General features: G+C 38.7%; 1 protein-coding gene across 2 annotated transcripts in view; it reads left to right on the top strand.

Annotated features, from left to right (window-relative positions):
- Window positions 1-20,473, top strand: part of PREX2 (phosphatidylinositol-3,4,5-trisphosphate dependent Rac exchange factor 2) — a 274,675-nt gene extending 254,202 nt beyond the window's left edge. Inside the window, exons 38-40 of one of the 2 annotated variants that reach the window (XM_045560617.1) lie at window positions 2,360-2,462; window positions 8,589-8,656; window positions 18,993-20,473. In XM_045560617.1, the coding sequence (XP_045416573.1) occupies window positions 2,360-2,462; window positions 8,589-8,656; window positions 18,993-19,164 (343 nt within the window). In that variant the 3' untranslated portion in view covers window positions 19,165-20,473. Of the gene's footprint in view, window positions 1-2,359; window positions 2,463-8,588; window positions 8,657-14,698; window positions 17,740-18,992 lie in introns of those variants that run through there. The other variant, XM_045560618.1, reaches the window with a different exon arrangement.
- The last annotated feature ends 4,490 nt before the right edge of the window (window positions 20,474-24,963 follow it).

Raw genomic sequence — 24,963 nt, 5'->3', positions numbered from 1 at the left:
GATTCTGTGATGCTGTGAGTGGAAATACAAGGCCTCAGCTGGATTTATCAGCCATGAATCAAACACAGGCAGTGGTTCTCACATTTACATGGTTGTCTCTTTTTAAATTTTTCACTTTCCAAAAATTCAAAGTAACCTTGGGACCTAATTGGAACATACACAGTGGTTAATATGGAAAGACAAATATAGGTGCAGCCATCTGTATTTCTCTGCCCTGGTATGCTGGGGAAAGAATATACGCACAGGCATTTGAAGGTAGAGTTTTCTGTTAGGTGGTGTGTGAATGGTTCCAAAGAGGTGACATTTTCAGGTACCCTATAAAGATAGCACGTTACTGGGCACATTAATTTCCTGATAACAGTAAAATCTCTGGCAGACAATTTGCTGTACTACTGTTTACTACAACCTGAGGCAGGGAGAAAGAAATCAGTTTAAAATGATTAAGAAAATGAATAAAAATTATAGGCTGCCTGTTCAAAAACCCTTCACGGTGTGTGTTTGTTATAAGAGTAAGCAAGATACAAGGAAAGACATGCTTTATCAGGAAAGCACAGACATATTTCAGCATGATTAGAAAAAGATAAAGATTTTTTTTTCTTAGCTTGATTTGGCTGGTGTAATGAGTATTATTGATTAAAATGTTAGGATCAATAAATATTTAAAATTGGAGTAGAGGAGACCTTAAGGAGGAGAAATAGGTTATGGTCTGTTGAATAAGCTGGCAATTAAATGCTTTATAGAAAATTGATTTTTTTTTTTTTAAACATGAACTGTCAATTATACTGCTTGGGCTTCATTGGCTCGGACTGTTTTGCAGCACGCGTATGCTTGTCCGCGTAAAACAATACACATTGTTATCAGACTCACGCACTTAGTATTTGTGAACGTCATGTACAAGCAACTAGAAGCTAATTATAAAACTAACCCATCTGAACATGTGTTAATGCTTTTATTAATAAAAGAATTCTCTGTAATGGTAATGAGGAAGCTGCTTTTCAAGTCATTTAACAGCCAATGGAATTTGGCATGTTTCCCTTTAGAATACAATTATGTATAGCGATACGGTTGCACTTTGCCGGGTTTTTTCTAATATCACATCAGTAATGTTTCGAATCCCTTTCTCCTCTTTTTCTTAGTTCACTAGTATCAAAACCTAGCAACTGTATTAGACTTCTGTGTTACAGCCTCATAACCAAGCATAATGAGCTAGATGTTCCTCACAGAGAAGCAACTGCATTGTCAAACTTATGTCATCTGTAGGGAGAAAGACTGGTTAGATCTAGAAAAATACATGGGTAAAACACCAAACCACAGTGAGATACATGCAAATATGGAGAAAAGATTAATCAAAATATCAGTAAGTTAAAAAAAAAACAAAACAAAATCCACTAATATAAATTTTAGGAAAAACATCTGAAATTAGTGAGCATGTTTATGAAATATATGCAAAAGTTATCCCTGAGAAAATAATTTAGAGACCAGCACCTTAAAAATTAACAAATGAACATAGGCTTTAAGGGCTGCTATAGAGATAAACATGGAAAAACATAAAAGAAATACCTTAAAGAGAAGGAAAAGAATAATCGCCAAGGCTCAACAATCACTAAATTCTGTTAGAACACTTCTCAGGGATACCTTGGGCACTCCATTCCTGTATAACTAGTTAAAAGTTCCTTTTAGAACTTTTACAAGCAGTCTCTTAGACTGGGTCCCAGAAACACTCTTTTTTTTTTTTAAAGAGATAGGGTCTCACTCTGTTGTCCAGGCTGAGGGATGATGATGAGATCATAACTCACTGCAGCCTTGAACTCCTGGCCTCAAGCCATTCTCCCACGTTGGCCTCCCAAAGTGCTAAGATTACAACCTGGGATTACAGGCACTGTGCTCAATTAAGAAACACATTTTTTAAAATCAGTTTTGACCATAGTGAATAGTAATTTCAGTTTATTTTTCTAAGATATTTGTGTATCAATTAGTGTAAATCTATTAACTATCAATATGTAGAAATGAATGATAAATATTACAGTCATTTCTTCTAAATTCCATGAAATATCAATAAAAAATAATGTTTAGTAATAAAATTTATTAAAATTTTTATTGACTCTTCTGTGGATAAGTGCTCTCATAAACATATTTCATTATGGGTTTGCTTTAAATTTAAATACTTAATCCATGGCCCCAGTAATATACCTGTATGATTTACATAAACAGGTGTTCTATGTAGAAAAATCAGTGGTTCATTATCTGTTGACTTTGATATTGGCTGATACTTTCTAATTTTGAAATTTGTAACCCAAACTGTCTCAAAGAGTGTATCAGGAATGAGTGGGGTCTGACCTGCCCCTGCCTTGGCCCACAGGTGCACCCTGAGTGTGACGCTGGAGCAAGCCATCATTCTGGCCAGAAGCCATGGACTGCCTCCCCGCTACATCATGCAGGCCACTGATGTGATGCGGAAGCAGGTAAGTCTCACCCATATTTATGGGAGATGTTTTGTAGGACGTGGACTTGAAGGTTCCTTTATTCATGTACCAGGTATCTGACAGGTGCCTGGATGTGACAGGCACTTTACCAGGCTCAGAGGGTGAGTCGTGAATGAGAAACACTCCCAGGAGGAAAACAATGCAGGAACCTATGTAAGGGTTCTCCAAGAATCTTAGACAACCCTGGGAAAAGGGATGTCTAAGCAGTAACTTAAAGGAGGAAAAATTGGCTGAGTACAGTGGGATAGAAGTAGACCTGGGATTTATGTAAAGAACAAGGTAAGAGGACATACCGTATTTTCTGGAAATTACAGGTGATTTAGTAGGGCTGGGAGAGTAGGCTGGGGGAGAGACATGGGCAAGGAAGAAGAGGAAAGAATTGGGTGCCCTGCTTGCTTCTGGTGATCTCCAAGAGACTTTCATGCCATGCTGAGTGTGCGCATTATTCCAAGGACAAAACACTCAAGTTTTCCTTTAGAGGATGAACAGCAGTCTTTGGACTATTTTTAGGCCATTGGAGTACTTATAGGCGAGAATATATTCATATTTTATAAACAGAATGAACAGTAACCCAGGGTTGTACAGTAACCCAGTAGTATTTTAAGTGTGGTAGTTTAGTTTTCAATCCTTAAAATTCTATTTAAAAACAACAACAAAAATGCACTAACCTCTAATTTACCGATTAGGAAAATGTGCTTGCTATAGTAGAAAAGATATTTACTGTAGAAAGACAAAAGAAATAGAAAGACATCAATTCTATGTTATTCTACCACCTTTTCTTTGGGATACCACAAAAAAGTGATTTAATTAATCTCTCTACCCGGAGATTTGATTTGAGTTGTCCAGTGATAGTGAGTGATTTAATTTTTAATATATGGTTTTGTAATTATGACTGCTTTGTTTACTAAAGACTTAATGCCTAAGTCTCAGACAAACATATAAATCCCTCTGGGCTTGCTCCCAAGATTTTACTTCAGAATGTCAGTGAAGCCAATGAAAAGATCAACTGAAGAGGCCAACACCAAGTTGGCATCTGCAACGCACAGATCAGGCACAGCAAGTGAGCGTTCATTGGAGCTTCTGGTTAGGACCTAGGAGCTGAAGATTGAAAACCAAGATCGGAGAAGGTCCAAGAGGGATTTGCTAAGTAAAGGTTAGATCTACCAGAAGCATATGACATACTGTGGTCCAGCTGGAGAAGGGCAAACACAGATGCGAATTGCCAGCAGGTTTAGGAAGGATTTTTTTGGGTGGATATACAAAGTCTGCTTTAGAAAGTAGATCAAAGTAAACTTCCAATTATCCATATCAGAGTTGGCATTTGAATGGCTAAGACACGCAGAAAGAGATTAACCGCCTTTCTGTTTTACCACGTTGCTGTTAGAGTAAGTTTGCAGGAAGACTTGGAAGAGCCATTTCTAAATTATAACTTATGGAAAGTAGAAGAGACTGGAATTAACCTTTTTTTATTTTTACAATATTCCACTAAAGGGGTAATTATGAATTGGCTGCATATTCATTCCTACTTTGTGGACTTGAATAATCATAATCATATCTAACACCTTTAAACTTCTTAAAACTGAAAATGGAGATAGAGAAATAGAGATTAAAAAAGTAAAATTGATATTACATAGGCCCAAATGACTCATTTGACTGGGGTAAAATTTTCTAAAATATCATATATTTATGTAGTATTAATATATGCTATATATTATGTAAAATGGAATATAATAAAAGACTTAAAAGTCATGCAGTTCCTCATAAAATTCTTGTTGATTTCTAAACTGCACTTTTTTTCAGTATTTATCACTCCTTCTTCCTCCTATTTTTAAAAAATAAATACATTTAGAATCAGTGGCTTTTTTCCTTTGTTGCTTGTTCCTCTGCCCCAAGTTGTGATGTCCCAAATGGCTGTGAGAGGTGAAGAAGTGATTTGTAACTTCTCTGTGAAAGATCGCGGAGCCTGGGGCCTTCTTTTAGGGACACTGGGCTGACTGGTGCACGGCAGAGACTTTTGCAATGTTCTTTCTGTTACAGATCCTCCTTCCAGGGTTCAGCAGTAGCAGCAGTGGGATTAGTGGCTGGGATCCAGTCCCCACGCCCACTCTGCCCCACTTGTGATCAGTTAGAATGCAAGTCCAAATCAAAGACCTCACCTGGATTTTCAGTCCCTTTTGCCTTTCAACCTCAGTGAAAATTACCCATTTAAACTCAGCTTTTCAGAGACTGAATGCGTAGATATTTGTCATTGTTAGTCTATATTGAAGTATTTGAATTATTACATTATTGAATTTGAATTGTATATATTGAAGTATGTTAATATATTTATTATACTATATATTGAAGTTTATCAATATATAATGAATAATATAATAAAGAAACCAAGATTTTTCATTTCTTTTTAGCAACAGGAAGCTTTTTGGCATGATTTATTGTCCTCATTTGTAACTGCAGTATTGTTTTCACATATAGATTTTGTGTATGTACTTCTCATAGAGTTGTTGTTTTAACTCACTGCTTGAGTTTGTAGGAAAAGGATAGAAGAGAAGGATACTATATCATTCGTAGTTATTTGGTAATGATTATAATAACCCTAGGCAACACTTCACATAACACCTGATCTAATTCATAAAAGGCTGGAAGTAGAAACTGTCATTTACATTATAAACTTAAAGTTTTTTTATGCTATAAGTTATATATTCCATGTGTTCTTTGGAGGGAGCCTATACAAAAATTTCTTCTTGACCTTTTTAATAAAGACTGGGATTCCAAAGTATGTGGCTCTTTACCTACAGTATCAAAACTTCATTCTGGGTACTAAGAATAAAGACCTGGGGGTGATTTGTGGTCTTTGCCTAGTCCCATGGTGACACATTTGTAGGCAAATCACCATGATACAGGCACCAACAAGCAATGCTCTAAGGCACGTGCAACATGAGTATGTCAAGACTCACATCAGGGAGCAAATGAGTAGACTGAGCCCCTCCATGGCTGGGAGACTGAGTCTTATTCATTTTGGTGTCACAGTTTCCCAGAATAGAACCTAGTACAACATAAATGCTCGATGAAGTTTGTTCAGTAAATTTGTTCTAACTGGGATAACTGGGAAAAGGCTTCATGTAGGAGGTGAACATATGAAACTGGCTGAGATACAGACTCGAGCCAAGCAGCCTCAGTGTGAATCCCAGCTCCAGTGTTTGCCATCTGAGTGATCAGGGGCAAGATTCTTGGCCTCTCTGTTACTTAGTTTCCTCATTATTAAAACAGGGATAATAATAGTACTTGCCTCATAGAGTTGTTATGAGAATTAAATAAATCAATATACTTAGTGCACTTAAAGCAGTACCTGGTATAGTGAATGACCAATCAATTATTAGCTTCCTAAGATGATATTTGATTTGGGCCTTCAAGGATAAATATGATGCAGATGGGGGAAGAGGGTATTTAGGTAGAGGGAGCCACATATTCAAGGGTGTAAAAATGCAAGTAGCTGGCATATTGCGTATATGAAGGATTATGTCGTTGACTTCAAAGTGGAATATGCCAGTTGAAGTAGTGTTCAGCATAGCAAGCATCAGTTTTATTTGAAACCCTTTAAGAAAGCAAAAATCTCTCTTAATAGAATTACCTAATGGAATATTATGAAACTATAGACAAAAAGAATTGTTTGCAAATACTGCACTCCAGCTAGTAAATCTATTTTTCACAGATATGATTTAGAAATTCTAAAACTAATTTATGTGTACACTAGAACTGAGCAAATAAGTAAAGATATTGTAAACAATGAGAAGCAGATTCCTCATCATCTGAGAAAAATTTATAAATAAGGAAAGAGAGAAAACTGAAATCTAGAATAAACCCTGTTCCACTGGATTGGAATTGGAGTGTCAGTGTGAACTGATGAGTACAGACACATACATACAGAGATGGATGGATGCAGAAATGAATATAGATACACGACTATGTTTGTATTAGTAAATTAGCCTCATCTACTGGAAAGGTGTAGAAGAATTTATTCCCCACTAGTAATGAGCACACCCAGTGTCCAATTCTTGGCTTCTAAATACCATTCTCCACTGAAAAGACCCAGGGCCCGTTGGAGAAGTGGTGAATTAACAGCTCAGACAGGGAAGATGAGCCCGGAACATCTTGAAGTGCCAGAAAGTAAAGAAGTACTAAAAAATGATGGAGCCATGTTAAAAAGGCACAAAAAGCAACAAGAAAGAGCTCCCAGTGGCCAAAGCTGGAATAAATTGAGCAAAATAATAATAATAATTAATAATAATGGATTATATCTCATAGAATAAAATAAATATGAGCCCATATTGATTTAAATATATAATTGAATAAATAATAATTTGGGGAGAAGGGATAATTCTTCTTTACAGAAGAATTCCAGTTCATAAACACTACAGTTTTATTATTGCAGACAAGATAAACCAAGGGAGGCTGACATCACTAGGGAAAAGTTTGAAGAGAAACAGGATGTTTGTATAGTCTCATACTATATCCCTAAGCATATTTATTAACTACAAAAAAAAGGTGATAAATTGGCAGTGGAAAAAATACGGTAGACACCACTTTAACCAAGTGATCAAACCTAATGTCACCAGTGACAAGACATATTGACATCATGTATCCCTGATAATGATGCACTGAAAAGGGCACAACATCCCCTCTCTGATTTTCTTGCCAAAAATGCACTTCCTCTATCTAATCATGAGGAAACACACAAACCCAACTTGAGACATTCTGCAGGATAATGGCCAGTACTTATCAAAAGTATCAAGGTCATGAAAGTCAAGGAAGAGCTGAAGAACTGTCGTAGATTGGAGGAGACTAAGGAGACATGACAACAAAATGCAATATGGACTGGATCTTGGAGCAGAAAAGGGACATTAGTCCCTTAGGGACTATATGTCTGTAGATGGCAGGCCCCTTGTTAAAAGCTAGGGGTGAAATTTGAATAAGATGTGAAGTTTAGTTAATCGTATTGTACTGATGTGAATTTCTAGTGTTGATAATCATACTGTGGTTTAGTGAAGGGTTAACATTAGGGGAAGCCAGGTGGGGAATATAAAGTCTCTGCTCTGTTTTTACAACTTTTCCCTATGTCTAAAATCACTTCAAAATAAAGTTGTTCTTGTTTTTTAAGGACTAGTCTAGCGTGGTAATGAGAAGGGAGAAGTAGAACAAGGAGTTCGATCTGTAACTGCCCGTAGACAAACGATTGAGAGAACTCACTGCCTTTAGATCAGCCCAAATAAAATGTTTTTTAACTCCTTAACATTTTGAGAGAATATATTTTTTGTTGGGTTTTTTTTTTTCTTTTCTCCTTTTTTCTCTTCCATTTCCTCAGTTCAGAATTTAGTAGCTAGAGAGAAAGTCTGAGAGGTTTTTTTTAACAACTCTGCCTTCACCTATTCTCAGCCAAACCCCTGGTTTTTGGTTCTGTGTAGTAAGTAATTTTTTCCATGAGGAACTGAACACTTTCATTCGTGAACTTGACAGAGTGCGAAAACATGATTGTCCTTGCTAAAGTAGATCATCTGTGTTATAAACTCGGAGGCAAAATTCTTAGATTTCAGTGACTCACATGGACATGCCTTGTCCAGAAACTGCTTTAGAACTATTTAAGAAAATATTTTCTTGCTAACTTCTAATAGCTAGCTATTCAGAGAAGGAACAAACAGGTGCATGAGTGTGACAGAACTGTGATTTCCATTCCAGGAAAGTGGCAACACAGGGGAGGTATTTTTAGCCTGCTTGTTTTCTGTTTTCACCGTCTCAGGTATTGATTGCTTCTAGGAATAAAGACATAGATGAGATAGTGAACAGGAAGCTGTTGTTTAAACTTACGCTGAATGATTTAGATGGCTACAGAAATAAGTATTAATCTTTTGAAATAGCATAACAGCTCATTTTGATTCTTGAAAGTGTTAATTTTGAAAATGCTCAGATGGTAATTTCCATCCTCTTCTGCATCCAGTTTCCTTTGGTGTTAAATAACATTGCTGGAATAAGTATTCCACATTCGGATGTTAATTGTATGCTAAATCATTACTAATACAATGTAGAGGTGAGAGTGATTTTCCTGACTTTCAGGGAGCAAGAGTTCAGAACACAGCAAAGAACTTGGGCGTCAGAGACCGGACCCCACAGTCTGCTCCGAGGTAAGCGCATCCCCTGCCCTGCCCTGCCCCAGAGGACTCGCCAGCACTTCCCAGGCAATGTCCCTCACAGCTAATGCAGCTGCTCCAGGAGGTGCCAAGTGTCCTACTGATTGTTAGGGTGGAGATTGCCCTTGAAACACTTAATGGCTAAATGTGATTAGACATAAATGCTCTCAGAAATAGAAGGATATTATACCATTTCCCAAGTTCCATCATGAATTCAGAAACAAAAGTCCACACAGGTATAACTGAAATGTGTAATCCAGCTGTGCCAAACTACCAAAATGCCATTTCCATTTATACTTGTGTGATTGCACATGCTGTTCCCTCTGGCATGATTGCCTGTCCCATCTGTGTCTGTATGGAAAAATCCCTACTTAACTGCAAAAACCCAGCTCAGATGCCATTTTCTCCTTGGAACCCTGCTTGAGTTTCTTTCCTCTTTGTATTCCCTTACCATCTTGTATTTTGATATATAGCTTTTTTTCGTATTGTGTGGCAGTATATTGTTACACGTTTCATTGCCCAACCTGAATATGAATTCTCTGGAGCCAGAGAATATTTTTTTTTTTGGATTTTATTCATTGCTCATCATAGTGCCTACATAGTAAACATCAAATATTTGAACTAATTTCAAGAATGTGTGAGTGAGTAAATAAATGAATGAGATCTATGTTTGTTATACAAAATATTCACAGTTCACCTATCATAAGAAGGACTCCAGTCTACCTTTAAAATAAATGAACATAGTTAACAGCCATCAGAGAAATGTTTTCAGTTTGATTTCTCTGGTAATTAGGGGAGGCAATCATGTATCTTGAAGTGGGGCAAAACTAAATAATTTCTTTTACATTTGATTGCTTTTATACATTTGCATTTTAACAAAAAGTAGGCGCCTCCAAACACTGTAACAAACTCTATACGTTTCTGTTTACAAAGCAGTTACCAGGGTGAGAATGATGGCTGTGATATTTATGAAGTTATATTTCATTCTGAAAAATTATGTGGGCAATGAAAGTGCTTTCAAAAGGGAAAACATATTTTCCCCCTAAAAATGGATGGAGCACTCATGTTCTAGTTGCATTTAATTTTAGTGCTGACTCCTAACTCTGTTTAATCCTCAACTTTTGCTAACGTTATCTTTCATAGTTGATTAGATTAGAATCTAAGACTTTCTATTGCTGAAGAATCATTTTACATAAGCATTCTCTCTCCAGCATCTTGAGAGACATGGTATATTTGGATAACAGACCCAACGAAGTGTTAAAATTCCAATAAGAAAACAAGATAATGGCCCAGCAAGGTGTTCTTGGCTAGAGCTTATAAATACTAATAAACAGTGGGGTTGGGAGAAGACTTCAGCACCCTGATCAATAAACCAATATGCAGGCTGAACACAAGAAGAGAAACTGATGAACTCACTTTTTTTTTCTTTATTGGGTTATGTTGAGAACACTTGAAATGAAACACAATAAAATGAGCCAGCTATAAAGTTGACACTTTTTACAAGGGAGTAATAGCCCTGAGAGGAAAATCAAGAGTAATTTTTTAGATTTATTTTATTTATTCCTTAATTCATTCTACACATATTTACTGAGGACCAAAGAAATGCAAAACATACCTCTATGCCCCATGGAGAATATAAACCTGAGATAGAAATAGCTTGGGCCCTCAAGGAGCTTCCAGTTAAAGAGATGAGGCGAGGAAAACATAATTACAAGAAAAGGCGGAATGTGGGAAGCACTCTGGAGGGGGGAGAGAGGGCGCTGAGGAGCACAGAGGGAGTGAGCTCCTTCCCGTTGGGAACCCGACTCCTGCCCCAAAGCCAGGGAGTTGAAGAACACATTTGGCTCTGAAGGCCAGACCATCCGTGGGCAAAGCTGGGGGTGATGTTTCTGGAAACATCTTCATGGAGGTAAAGTTTGCTGTCTCTGCTTGAGATAGTATTTGTTTCAAATCCTCAACCCAGGTCTAACATAGTTTTCCTTTCACCATCCACTTTCTTTGTTTTTAAAAATTCACTCGGCCAACATAGATTGAATTTCTGCTATGTGTCTGTAGATGGCAGGTCCCTTGTTAAAAGCTGGGGGTAAAGACCTAGTCCCTTCACTAGTTGTTGAGGTGTAGTAGAGCAACAATTGAATAAAATGCAGCTAGTATACAGTGTGTGATGAGAACCACGAGAGAAGTAGGCACAGACAGTCATGAGAACACAGAGAAGGGGCATGACACAGCCCACGGATGGCAGAGGAGGCTGCCGCACACTCGTGACTCATCTGCGTGGTAATGGATGTCCCACACGGCATATGCAATAGTAGCACCAAGGTCCAGAGAACACAGGACATTCTGGGAACTACACCTAGATCTCTGTGACCGACAGTTGAATGTGACATAAGAATGATGCAAAGGGAGGCCGGAGATGTAGGCGAGGGCCAGGTCAGAAAAGATTTAGGATTTTTCTCTAGCAACATGAGGAGGGTCCATTTGAGGCCAGCCAAGACCAGAAACAGGAGCTTGCGAGAAGACTATGGTAGTGCTGAGGACCAAGATGAGATGATGGATTGGAGAGCTGTTTAGAAGACAGAATTAACGGTCTTTGGACACTAATTGGTTGAAGGAGGTTAGGGAAAAGGGAGATTCTAGGATGACCACCGGATCTTTGGCTTGGGTGACAAGGGCCTAATGGTTCTTGCCACTGAGACAGAGGATGCAGAGAGGCAAGTGCATGCACAGGGGAAAGGTGGGGAGCAAACTTGGTAATATTGCAACTGAGGACCCGTGGGACATGTGCATGGAGATGCCTCCGTGGGCAGGTCTGAAGCTGAGCCAGGAAGGATCGGTGGAGCTGCAGTCCTAGGAGGCGTCCATATTTAGGAAGCAGGGGAAGATCTAGAACTTTCTTCTTAAGGTGAGTGGGTCAGAGAGATGAGAGGAGGCCAGGCTCACCCTAGGGGAATGTCACGCTGAAGGGAAAACAAAGGAACAGGGCTGTACAGTCTAAGACAAGCCAACAGGAGATGGCAGTTCTGGAGTTTCAAGAAGGAGGATTTGGCCATCATCACACTACACAAAGAGTGAATGTAGTAACAATGGGATAGAAAGGCTGGGGAGCAGGGTATTGGAGTTTAGTAATTCTGAGCTAGATCGGTTCTGGGTAGTGACAGGGTCAAGCCTGCTCTTGGGAGGGATGTTCCCCGACATCCTTGGCTCCAGGGCATTTTTCACACTCCCCTTCAGCAATTTATGTCTGAAATATGTGTCAGGAACTGGTTTTGGCATTGGGACCTCAAGAGGGATGAGAAACACTTCATGCACCCAAGGAGCTTGCAGCTCAATGGAGTAGAAAGACAAAATAAATGTGGGCAAGTGAATGTGTATTGTGATAAAACACATGTGAGGCAGGGGTGCAAAGGACGTTCTTTCCCCCCTCACTTCCGCACACTGGCTCTGCAGAGCAGTAAGCCTGTCTCCTTTAAGAGTCAAATATTACATTCCAGATGTCGAATGATCAGTTGTGGCACACTGGCCTTATTTTCTGTTATGACACAAAATCTGGAACTATTGTGCCATGAAAGCTTGATTTTCTTTATTTATTTAATTGGAAGATAGCATACCATAGTGGTTAAAAGTAAAAAAAAAAAAAAAAAAAAATGGTTTTGAGGCCCAGCTCCTGGTAGCTATGGGACCTGACTTAAGTTATATTTCCTCTCTGAGACTCAGTTTTCTCATTTGTGAGATGAGAAGAATTGCCTTGGGACAGAGCATTATTGATACTTGAACCTTGAAAGGGGCGTTTGCTTTGTGGTCGTCTTTAACACAGCTTTTATTTTTGCTATATAGAGAGATGAAGGGCATGATCTATAGAATGAAGTTTGAAAGTTCTGCTCTTGGCAGATTTAGATTTGGGCTGGAAATACCGGCACCAAGATGGCTACCTGAGCCCAACAGGAATAGGAGAAAGTGAAGCCAAGAACAAGATTTTCTTGTGCAGGGCCGCGGGTGTGCATGAGTGGACTGAGAATATAGCAGTACCCCAAAAGCTGGGCAGACCAAGGCCTTACACTTCCCAGCAATTTAGCTGCCAAAAAACAAATGCCTCAGTGCAGAATGAGTCCAACTCTTACCTATTACATTTCACTTCCAAACTTCATCTGCCTGTTCTAAATTCCCAAAGCTCTGTAATTTCCATTACAAATGTGTCTGAACTCAAATAACCCTGAGTCACTTCCAAGAAGCCTCACAGAAGCTGAATCTGCCCAGCTCCACAGTACCCAGAGCTATTACTTCATTAGGTGGTCACAGGGAGTAGCCTCTTCTCCAATTTGCAAGGCAGACATTTCAAAGACTCATCTACCCAGTGCTGTTATTACAGTTACATTACGTGGAAACGTGCAGAGCACGGTAATAGAATGCAACGCCTCAGCCCAGATCTCACAGGGCAGGCAGGACTATCTTCCTGTTTTTTCCACCCATCTTCCTATTTCTTCTGTTCTACATAAGGCCACTGTGCCTATTCACTCATTAGGCAGAAAAATAAGGGGAAAGAAATTAAGGAGAAAAACTTCTGATCATTTTATTATCCCAGCCCAGGGAATGCAATTTGAAGCAACACCACATTTTTCAGCTGCAAAAGAACCTTTGAAGTACATCAGGTCAATTTAATGTATTCTTTTCTCCAGGAAGGATGAAATAGGCTTTTCTGAGTGAGATGTCTCTATTTCAGTATTGGCCTCTTCCATGGAGATAACATATAGAGCATAAACCACAGTACAAACTTGAAATGCATCTTGCAAACTTCCAACGGCAATAACTGCTATGGGTTTCCATACTAGGAAAGCTCATTTTGTTAACCGGAATTTATAACTCAATCTTACACCTTGTTCATTCTTCTCTTTTGTTTTAGTATTAGCCTGGGGATTAAATGTCAAAGGGAGAGGAAATTTCTAATTGGCTCAATTGGTCAACAATTCATTTAAGCTGAATTCAGTTTAATCTGTAACAGGGACTGAATCACTGCAGCTAGCCCTGGGTTTATAGTGCACTTAAAACGGTGCAGAGTTGACATCTGCCGCTTATATTTTGAGGTCATTAATCTAAGCTCTGTGGTGGGACCAGCGTGGCCATGGGCATTGGTGGGGAGAACAGGCTCAGTCCAGTCCAGCCCCTTTAGGTCAGCCGATCGATCTCCTTTGAGGATCCGCTGTAAGTAACGCATACGGCCTTGAGGTCACTAGCTCTGTCTAGCAGCTGTTATATTCTCTTTTACTTTCATTCTGGAGTTACCATTTAGCCACTCAGGAGAATGTGAAACACTGGAAATTGTGTAACCCTAGATAAGTCCCCAGAGCTTTGCGTTAATGCTGTATGATCTCAAACAGCTGGCCCTGGGCTGCAAAGGGGGCTCATGCCCAGGCATCTCCATGGTTCATGTGGACTCCTTGACCCACTTGGAGATCCACGGACAGGTGAGTGAGGCTGAGCAGTTAGTCCTCAGGAAACACCAGTTAATTGTGCCTTTGAGATTCAGGCCTCAGGAATCTGCCACATCAGTCTGTCTCTTCACAGCCAAACTGCCTGCACCACGCTGACAGTACAAAGTGAAGTACGTTTCTACAACTAGTCAGAAAATCAGTAGACCTCTATGAGACAGGTGCTATCTTGCTACAAGATCATCACGATAGATGTGGTGGTAACGATCATAATAATACACTTTTGGGAATTCGAGGAACAGCTTTTACTGTCAGCTCAAGTGAGCAGCCTGTGCTGGCCGCGCTGGAGCAGAAGCAGCAGCAGGTTTAAAAAGTGCAGTGTTGCTTAATCAGCTGCCATTGAGAGATGTGCAAAGAGGCATTGGTGTTTTCTAAATCACAGAATGGAAATTTTGGAGTTTGCTGATTCCTGTGCTATATTCAGTGAAATAGACAATGTGATCATGACTCACGGACCAAGAGATTATTGTCAATGTATCTGTTCTACCAATAAAGACATCTCAAGCAACGGTGACACACCGGGCCATTGTCAGACTTTCCCATCCTTTTCTAGGCTGTACAGGCTGTGCGAGCCGCCTCCCCCAGCGGGAGAAGAATGAAAAGGATTCCCAAGGACCAGGCAGGCGCTTCTCGGTGCTGGACGAGACCAACTACATGCCGGTTAAACATTCCCTGCTGAAGATAAAGAAATTTATTTTTTTCTCTAAATCTTTCACCCTGGTGTAAATAGCTAGTGTTCAGCTTGTATTTGGATATTTATGGTGGAAATGGATAGGAGGTCGTTCAGACAATTCAGCTTCACAAACTGGTCTCTGTATGTATCGGTAGTAAATATTCATCTTTAGGGTAAAATCCATTCCTGGAACTTACAGAAAAAAAATCAAAGATTAAAAAATTAACCATTGTGCCTCCTTTCCCGTTCATGAAAATTATTTCATTGTGTGTGTTTTCATCTTCCCCAAATGGGCACATGTAATAATGGATAGTTCCACTTGGAGCAGTCTGCCATGGAAGAAAACGTGGCCACACGTTGCAAAGCATCCTGAAAAGATGTTAAGGACAATAGAGACTGGGTGGCATAGGTTTTCAATCCCCCACTTGCTTCAGAGAAAGCCATTTATGTGTGACGGGTAGAAAAGTGTGCTTTACTTTCTCTTAAGGGCTTATTTCTCGGTAGAGAAGAGAGCTGATTGAGGTCTCCAGCAAAATTGCCTTCCAGCTGCTTTCGGGTGTCCTTTATGCTCGTAGACAGTGACAGTGAGCCGGTGCTGCCCTTGGTCTCTGCAATGGGTGTGGCTTCCTTGGGCCATGCCTGCTGGGTGCTGTGCCATTGGTGGCCCTAGGGACCAAGGAGGGGCAGAGAGGGGAACCAGGGTAAAGAGGAGAAAAATAAGCCTATTTAAAAACTCAGCCTTTAACGTAGATAACTAAAACTCTTAATTTTATGAAGGCTGTGATATGAGATGTCAGATTCTTAAAAGAATACATCATCATGAGAATTTTCTATCAAGGTATATGTATAGCATATGAAAGTAAAGCTGTGTTTGTACTTTAAAAGAACTACTAGGGACCTTAATAATTTTATGGAAGCACAGGTGTATTCTATCCTCATTCTAAAGTATACATAATGTTTATCATTTCTATGTTGATACAATAATATTGCTTTTAGTATAGTGAATACAGTAATATTGATGTTAAGTGCATAATTTTCAAAACAATTAAAACATTTTTATTATGATTGTGATAATTATATGGATTTAGACTAGTATGTAAAATGTTTTTCGTGACTAAAGTATATCTAAACCATTATTAAATCTTAATTTATGAAATTTGATAATGGCTTTCAAACTATCATTAAGAGCCATCATCATTAGCAGCTGTGTATTGAATAACAAAAATACTTTGTCACATGGGTATGTGACATTTATATACTACTAGTTAAGGTAATAATAATTGTTATTTGGCACAGAAGCACTGGATGCTTTTGTAATAAGTCCGTATGTATAATGAAAAATAAAGAAACCAACATTAGAGCTTTCAAAGAAAGAGTTGGACATTCAAATTTAATAAAGATATGACCTTTGCATAAATATCTGTATTAAGTATATCCTTAACTTTCAGGGTCTCAGCAAATGATACTGAAGGCCCGTGTGATTTGTGATTTTCCTGTACTGAAAATTTGATCACTTTCGGTGTAGGGCTGATGAGTGAGCACCATTGATTAACGAGTACTTTTCCTATTGTCATTACTATTTTCCAGTCACCATCCTGGAAGCAGTAATCCTCATTAGAGGCATGAAGTGTTCACTGAAACAATTCAGTTGCACTTTGCTGTATTTCACAGGGCAAACTATCAGCTATTGTGGTATTTATAAATTAACATATTCTTAAGGATCTACTCTCCATATAACAGAATGTGCTTAATATTATTTTTAGGGTTAAACATAAGTATATCATCTGTCAGAGTGCTTGGTACTTACTAAATGCTCAAAAGTTAGTAATGGTTTATATTAACACCAGTCAACATAATTTCTGATTGTAATAAAAATTGCAGCTAACACTTAGTGATTACTATGTGCCCAGTAATACCTCCAGTTGCTTTGTCCATATTTTGTTGTTATTATTTCACTTAATCCTCATAACAATGACGTGACCTGGTACTCTTTTTATCACCCCCATTTTAGAGTTGAGGAACCAAAGCAAAGAATGGCCCAGTGATTTGCACAAAGTCACATGATTGACAAGAACCAAAATTTGAAGCCAGGAAGTCTGCCTTCTTAATATATTATGCTGCTTTCCTTTGTTAATATAGAACTATTGTAATATTACCAATTAGCTGTAAGTTGGAGTTAGGTGGCATGTGTTGCCATTAAATTATACATCTTACACTGAAAACAAAAGTGAATGGAAATATGTAAAATGCTTTTAATATGTGAAAATCATATGATTTCCTAGACATTTTACCATTCTGGATGCATATTTTGAGGTAACCCAACACTGTTGCATTTCTCATAATTGAAGGTAATAGTTTTAGATAGTCCATGATATAAAACTTGATTATAATTCCAAAACAATAATAACAGTAGAAAATACCTAGTGGATGGATGAATAACAACAATTTTTTCAATACCATAATGTACCTCCATGTGACACTGGACATTCAATTGGCTTTGAGTTTTTAGAATCTGTTTATCTGTTTATCTAAATGGCACATGCTTCCCTGTAACCAGTGTACCTTCAAGTGTTGTTAAAGCCTACTGCCTGTTCTTCCAAGTTCTGACTTTGGACAACTTCCCCTCTTCACCTAAAAGGGAAGGTCATGCATAAACATTTTGGATCTTAACGTGGGGCCTGACTCAAAAATAATTTTTGACTAGAAATTCATAGTCAATACATCTTAAGCATTCCATCTAGCCTTATATATTTTCTAATATTAATTTCTAATATTACAGAATTTAAAATATTATGAAAAGTATGGGGAATTTGCGAAGGCTGGGATTTTACATCTATTTCCATTAATACTTAAAGAAAGAAGTAAAAAGAGAGAGAAAGCATTCCTGGGCTGGGCACAGTGGCTCATGCCTGTAATCCCAGCACTCTGGGAGGCCAAGGCAAGAGGATCACTGGAGCTCAGGAGTTCGAGACCAGCCTGAGCAAGAACAAGACCCAGTCTCTACTAAAAATAGAAAAATTAGGTGGGTGTGGTGGCACATGCCTATAGTCCCAGCTACCAGGGAGGCTGAGGCAGGAGGATCTCCTGAGCCCAGGAGTTTGAGGTTGCAGTGAGCTATGATGACACCACTGCACTCTAGCCTGGGCAACAGAGCAAGACTCTGTCTCAAAAAAAAAAAAAAAAAAAAAGAATTTCTGTACTAGTTTTACTTATATTGGATATGTAGTGTTGAATTTGTAGTGCAAGCTTTATTTCATAAACCAATTTCCCAGTCTGAAGTCTCATACCATTTTCTGTCTCTTCAAAGCACATTCTTTGAGTGGCTTGGATTGCTTGCGCATTTCTTGGCCATTCTTCTTGCAGCAACAATGTTCAACTTAAAATTAGGTTAATTTCTTATGATGCTATAATATATATGACATGAAATGACACTGGTTCTGACTCTATTAATTTAAATTTTGTGGTCATTAAAGTCAGAATGAAATGAAGTTGGCCTTGACACTAACTGTGAGAGCCCGGAAAATGAATGGATAAACAAATCCTAAAGGGCATATTAATTAATTTAAGAAAACAAACTATTTTCAATCCTTCAGGTCTATACATTTTATAGACAAAATTAGTATTTATTGATTCAGAAGAATTCAGTTGAAAGTAAATTACTCTTAGATATTTGAAACTAATACATTTGTATGGAAAATACTAAAACATTCTTTTATTAGTTCAAGTAGATCTTTTCCTATGTAGAATGATTTAAAGCAAAGTAGTGGGCATATTTTTATTCACTTATATTTTTGAAAAGCCATAATATTGAAATTTTAAAAAGGATAGCCTTACTTTAAAGTAATTTTTACTTTACATTTTCCTTTAAAGGTCATTTTTAGACTTTCTGCACTAGTGGTATTGAAATTAACCTTTAGTATTTGACTTAATTGCTTCTTAGTTTTTGGAAACTATGTTTAATTTTTAAAGACTTATTGTCATATGAGTTATCTTACTAAATCATAGTTTAGTAATGCTCTTATAGCCAGTAGTAATTTCATTAACATGTATATGTATGAACCAATTTGCTGAATGAATTGTCAGTTGTCCTACTTAAGTACTAGGGCGAAAGCTTTTGAAATGATTTAAGATGATCTGAATTTTGATTAAGAAAAATATTCTTTCCTCTATCAAGTGTTCGAAGTTTTCGTGATGAGATTCAGCAAAGCTTCACCCTGCATGAAGCAGAACAGCTGGGGACAGTTACAAGAGGGGCCTGTGCTGAGAATGGTCCAGGGTATTCCTTTCACAAATACCGGCCACTGTCTTCCTTGGTGCTGCAATTCCATGATGGTTACTATGGTTAGTCTTTGGTTTCAGAAAAATCTCACTGCCGCAGAGCTTTGCCATTAACAATGATCTCAGCATTCACATCCCCAGGCATCCACTGGACGTGCATGGAAGACCGGGAAGGTATGGTCTGTGCATCGTCTAGCAGTCGTGACCTAGACACCAGGCCTGCTTCACTCAGGATAGCTTGCTTCTCTCACTGGGAAGAGAGATCGCAATCTACTAAGTCTACTAAAAGAGATATATTTGTGTATGTATATGTCTATATATATATTATTTTATTGACTACTTTTTGTTTTTTGTGATAATACATTATAAAAATTACTTAGATTCTTATGTCTTGTTTCGTACGAAGATGGGAAATGGAGTTGTTCAATGTCTTGAACAAATGTCTGTTCTGTAGACATCAGAGCTATCTAACGGTGTGGTGTGTGTACCTAGGAGAATGTCTTTTGATCACTGACACTAGTTTGCTATTCAATCTGAAATCAGTTGACCTGGCTTTGCCGTTGAGATGTAGCTGATGAAGAACAAATTGTTGAAGTTGAAAATCATTTTCCTACTAGAAATAGAAAGCTTTGGAGAGTTAATTTTAGGAGCAAATAATGGAATAAATGCTATCCATCCATGTATTCATTCAACAAACATTTTTGAGAAATCACGTCATATGAGGCACAGCTATTCTATTGGGTCTGGTGATGGATATGTTTGATTCAGAAACCTACAAAGTGTCTCTGTGTGTTATTGATCACCTATGTCTTTTACTTAAAATGACATTATTTGTAACACAAGCCCATCTTAGTACGATGTATGTATATATGCTATAGGTAGCCAAGAATACTAAGTTGGTAAAACACTTTAGAAAGCAGACATTTGAATTTGAAAATCTAATGGCTCAAGCAAATTTATTAGAGTTTAAGATGAATACGTATTTTTATAACTGCCAAGTAAATGAGTAGAAGATAGCTTTTTGCTTAAAAATATTTTTATAAGTACTCATTTGCATAGTATTGATTATTTTAAATAGTAAAATATCAAATTGTCTCTATAAGTAGTAACCATTTTGAATATATCCATATTTAACATCATATAACAGCCAAAATTTAATGTTAAACTTTATTGGAATGTGTTATAATAGTAGTCATTTTTTTCCTTTGTAAAATATCCATGTAACATAGTTTCAATTACTTTGTATTTTGTGTATGGTTAAAATTATCAAAGTGCATTATGTATTTTATATCATTTGTTTTTGTCTGCATAAAATATTGAAATAGTAGCATTGTATGATAAATGTCAATAATAATAAAGTGAAATGTAATATGACCAGTTAAGCTTCTTTCCATTTAAATTTAACTAATTACTTTTATGTTCCTACCTGTTTGGAGGACAGAAACCATTAAACAGATTTTCACCCTTCAAGAGTTCACAAGATCAACAGAAGAAACTTGGGGCAAGGCACAGTGGCTCACACCTATAATTGCAGCACTTTGGGAGACTGAGGTGGCAGGATCACTTGAGGCCAGGAGTTTGAGACCAGCCTCGGCTACATAGTGAGACCCTGTTTTTACCAAAAAAAAAAAAAAATTATGAAAAGAAACTACACATATGCAACAAATCCATAAATATGAGCAGGAGCAACCATAATTGCTAGGAAAGAGTCAGAAAGAGAAGCTTAACGTGGGCCACAGTATAGTAAAGTGTCAGCTTCAAGGGAGACAAAAAACTTATTTTGTCCCCTGAATTAACTAGCCAATCTAGCAAGGTTTATTCAGTACTTTTTATGTGAGCCACTATCCTCATTGATGAGAGTGTTACAAAAGCACATAATTCCCAAACTCTGAGGTTAAAGAATGTGGTATATTTAAGGTGATTAATGCACTGCACAAACTAAAATGGTAAATACCAACATAAAGCAATGTACACTAATACAAAATGAGAAGTAAGACCGTGACAAATGGGAGCTATAGAAATCCAAAGGATTTAGATTCATTTCAACATCTCTTTATCGGACATCTACAAATTACTGAACTAAGCTGGATATGAAGTTAGGATGGGTGTGGTGACTCACGCCTGTAATCCTAGCACTCTGGGAGGCCGAAGCGGGAGGATGGCTTTCGATCATTAAGTAATTACAAACATATGTAGCCATTGCCCTTATGTAGTTTACAGTCTAGAGGGGGAACACATTGATTAGAAAACAAAGATGGTGAGAGAAGGCTGGGTCAGGAAAGGTAGTCAGCGTTCAGGATGAGTAAGATTATGCAACAGAAGAAGGGAAGATCAGCCTTGTTAACAAGAATGGCATGAATACTTGTCCTGAGATGGAAATGCACCAGATACTTTGGCGGGATGGTGAGTGGATCAGTCTGCACAGAGAACAAAGATCTGTGGATGTGATTAGAAAGGGATACGGACAGAAAATAAGGTTGGTTCTGGACAGTGTGGATCTCTCAATGTCAGGCTAAGAAGTCTGGACTTGGGACATTGTGAGCATAAAAAACTGAGATAAATAGTTGATGACAATGATTTAAAAACTTATGGCGTCCAAATGAGGAGTTTGATGAATAGTGTTGATTATGTAGGATACCTCAGGAAAGTCAAAACCGACAGTAATTGGAGAAGGCAGAGCAAGATGGCTGAATAGAAATTTCCAGCGATCCTTCCTCTGCACAAACACCAAATTCATCTATCCACTCAAGCAAGCACTTTCAAAAGAACCAAAAATCAGGTGAGTGATCACACTACCTGGTTTTAACATTATATCGGGGAAAGAGGCACTGAAGAGGGCAGGAAAGACAGTCTTGCACGGCCTACTCCACCCCTCCCCGTGCCCCAGCAGTGCCGCACCAGCTCCTCAAGTGGAGGGAGGATCTGTGTGCCCCCGGCAGGGAGAGTGAAGTGACTGTGGGGCTTTGCATTGGAACTCAGGGCTGCCCTGGCACAGGGGAACACAGCACAGGGTAGAATCCTGCCGGTGCCTACATGGAGGGAGCATTTTGACCAGCTTAGCCAGAAGCAGCCTGGGACCCGGACTCAATTCATAAGGCAGTCGGGCCACAGGGGCTGCAGTCGGGCCAGGCCAGTGCCCGTGCCACCCCTCCCCCAACTACAGGCAGCGTGACTCAGGGAGACTCTTCTTCCACTTGAGAAAAGGAAAGGGAAGAACTCAGAGGACTTTGTTTTGTGACTTGGGTACAAGCTCAGCCACATTAAAATAAAGTACCAAGCAGACTCCTGAGGACCCTGAGTCCAGGCCTGAGTTCCCGGATGGCATTTCCGGACCTACTCTGGGCCAGGAGGTAACACGCTGCCCTGAAGGGAAGGACCCAGTCCTGGCAGGACTCACCACCTGCTGACTACAGAGCCCTTGGGCTTTGAATAAACATCTGAGAGCCAGGTGACAGTCACCACTGGCTTTGGGCGCAACTGGGCTGGTTTCAGGTGTGATCTGGCACCTGTGGCCATGGGGGAGTGCCCATGTCACTCCTCCAACTCCAGCAGCCCAGCACAGGGAGTGAGGGAAGAGAATGGAAGACTGTCTGGTAACCCAGGGAATTCTCTCATATCTCAACCTGAGCTCATCAAGGTGGTACCACCAGGTCTGCAAAAGTCACAGCATTACTGGGTTTGGGGCACCCCCAGTGCTGATATGACTGCAGTGACCACAGACTTAGGCCACAACACTCAGTTCCCTTTGAATATCTGGAAAGCATTCTCGAGAAGGATGAGTCGTGTGTGGTACAGGCTGCACAGCTTTGTCAGTTTACCGAAAATCGCTGAGTCGTACAGTTATAACAGGTGAATTCTATGGCATGTAAATTATACCTCAATAAAGCTATCAAAAATTTTTAAAAATTTCAAAAAATAAATACTAATTGGAGTAAACAAAAATCAATAACTGGATTTTACTTTTTGAAGATTTCTGGTGTGCTCTGAGATTGCAAATTTTACACAGTAGTAAAAGAAAATACAATCAACAAGTGTAGGCTGTTTGTTTCAGAACAGCATTCCAGACACGTGTGTTCCAGAGATGCTATTAGGTCAGACAGACAGGCAGACACACACACACACAGTGCAAGTGTTTTATGGTAAAAATAAGTTTAAGAAACACAGAATTAAGCAGGTTTCTTTATTAAAGGACTTCTCCAATTGTATAATGTTCTTAATGTTCTGCCAAAGATCCTGACTTTGGAGGCTTGGAATACAAATATTCCTCAAAGCACCATGTGGGAAAACTATTGTAGAAATTTTATAACGTAAAGAAAAAAATGGTAAAAACATTATTAAGAGATGTCAGACTCTTTACCTGATGGGGGTACCATTAAGGCTTAAAGGAAGAAATGACAAATATTTGCATAAATGAACAGTAAAAGTGGATTAGAATTAAACAGGCTGTGATAGTGTAATTTTTATTTTCTCATCATTCATCTATGTTTATGGCATCAGGGGCCAGGCAGAGCATCTTCCATGAAGAAATGCAAATGTCTCCTCTCCTTCCTAATCACTGTAGCCTTATAATATCACCAGTGAGAAGTTAGAGGACAATTTATTACGTCTACGCTTGGCTCCAGTTTGCCATGATTTCTGGACTAAGTTTGTTATGCTTGATGGCTGTGACCAGGGCGTCATGAGTTTGACAACTTAAAGGCAAAAGATTGATTTTCTCTTCACAAAAAGTATTAAAGAGACATGTGCTAAGTGTGGGATGTTCTAGCCTGAAATTGGTTGGCCATTTGAAGATGATCTGAATGCAGTGATACAAAGAGCTCATTGATTTCCCAAAGTAAGGTCTTGCTGGTATGACCCCCCAGGTCTGGAAAGGTGTTTGTCTCATCTAGGGTCATCATCAACATTCCTCAGGATCAAGAATTTTCCAGATCTAAATGTGGACTCTTTTACTGTTAATTAAAGTGAATACATGAGAGGAAGTTTCAGCACAAGACTGTCTGGAAATTCAGCAAGTCATAGACTTCTTAGACTTTCTGCCCTTGACTCACTCTGTTGCTCTCATTTAGGAGAGGCCTGTGAACTCCTTGCCAGAAAAGTGATAAAATAAATTATTTCAGAGCTGTGTGCTCAGAGAAAAAGGCAGTGATCACCACATGATATAAGAGAGTGTTCTGTTTAGGGCACTTTAACTCAGAAGGATGGAGACAAGTGAGAATATAAATAATGCTCAAAGAATGACTAAGGACATGCAGAATTTGACTGCCAGGAAATATTAGGTCTGCTAAAAACTGCTGCTGCCCTAACTGCCCACGTGTTGACTCACTGTTAAAAATGTTCACCCCCGGGGTTAGACGTTAAGACGGTACCAACTTTAGCAGTGAGGGATGTGGAAGCCGTAAGCAACTACTGAGAAAAGAAGAGGCTGGAAGAACATTTGAGAAGAGGCTTTTATACCCAGCCTTTGAAAAACTTACTTGAATTTTATGAGACATGGATTGGAAAGTTAGCTAGGATAAGCTTTTGATTGACATTTTTATATTGAGGTGAGATTCACATAACATAAAATTAACCACTTTAAAGTATACAATTCAGAGGCATTTAGGACATTCACAATGTTGTACAACGATCACCTTTCTCAAGTTCCAAAACATTGTCATCACCCCAAACAGGTTTTTTAAATTGAACTTTTATTTTGAGATAATGGTAGATTTGCATTTTTGACAAAGGTATGAAAGCAATTCAATGGAGGCAGAATAGCCTTTTCAACAAATGGTACTGAGGCTGTTGGATTTCCATAGGCAGAAAAAATGATTCCCAAACTAAACATTGCACCATATACAAAAATTAACTCAAAATGGATCATGGAC

The sequence above is a fragment of the Lemur catta genome, chromosome 9 (genome assembly GCF_020740605.2).
Source record: "Lemur catta isolate mLemCat1 chromosome 9, mLemCat1.pri, whole genome shotgun sequence".
Lineage (NCBI taxonomy): Eukaryota > Metazoa > Chordata > Mammalia > Primates > Lemuridae > Lemur > Lemur catta.
Note: the sequence above shows the minus strand (reverse complement) of the source record. Positions and strands in the feature narration are given on the sequence as shown.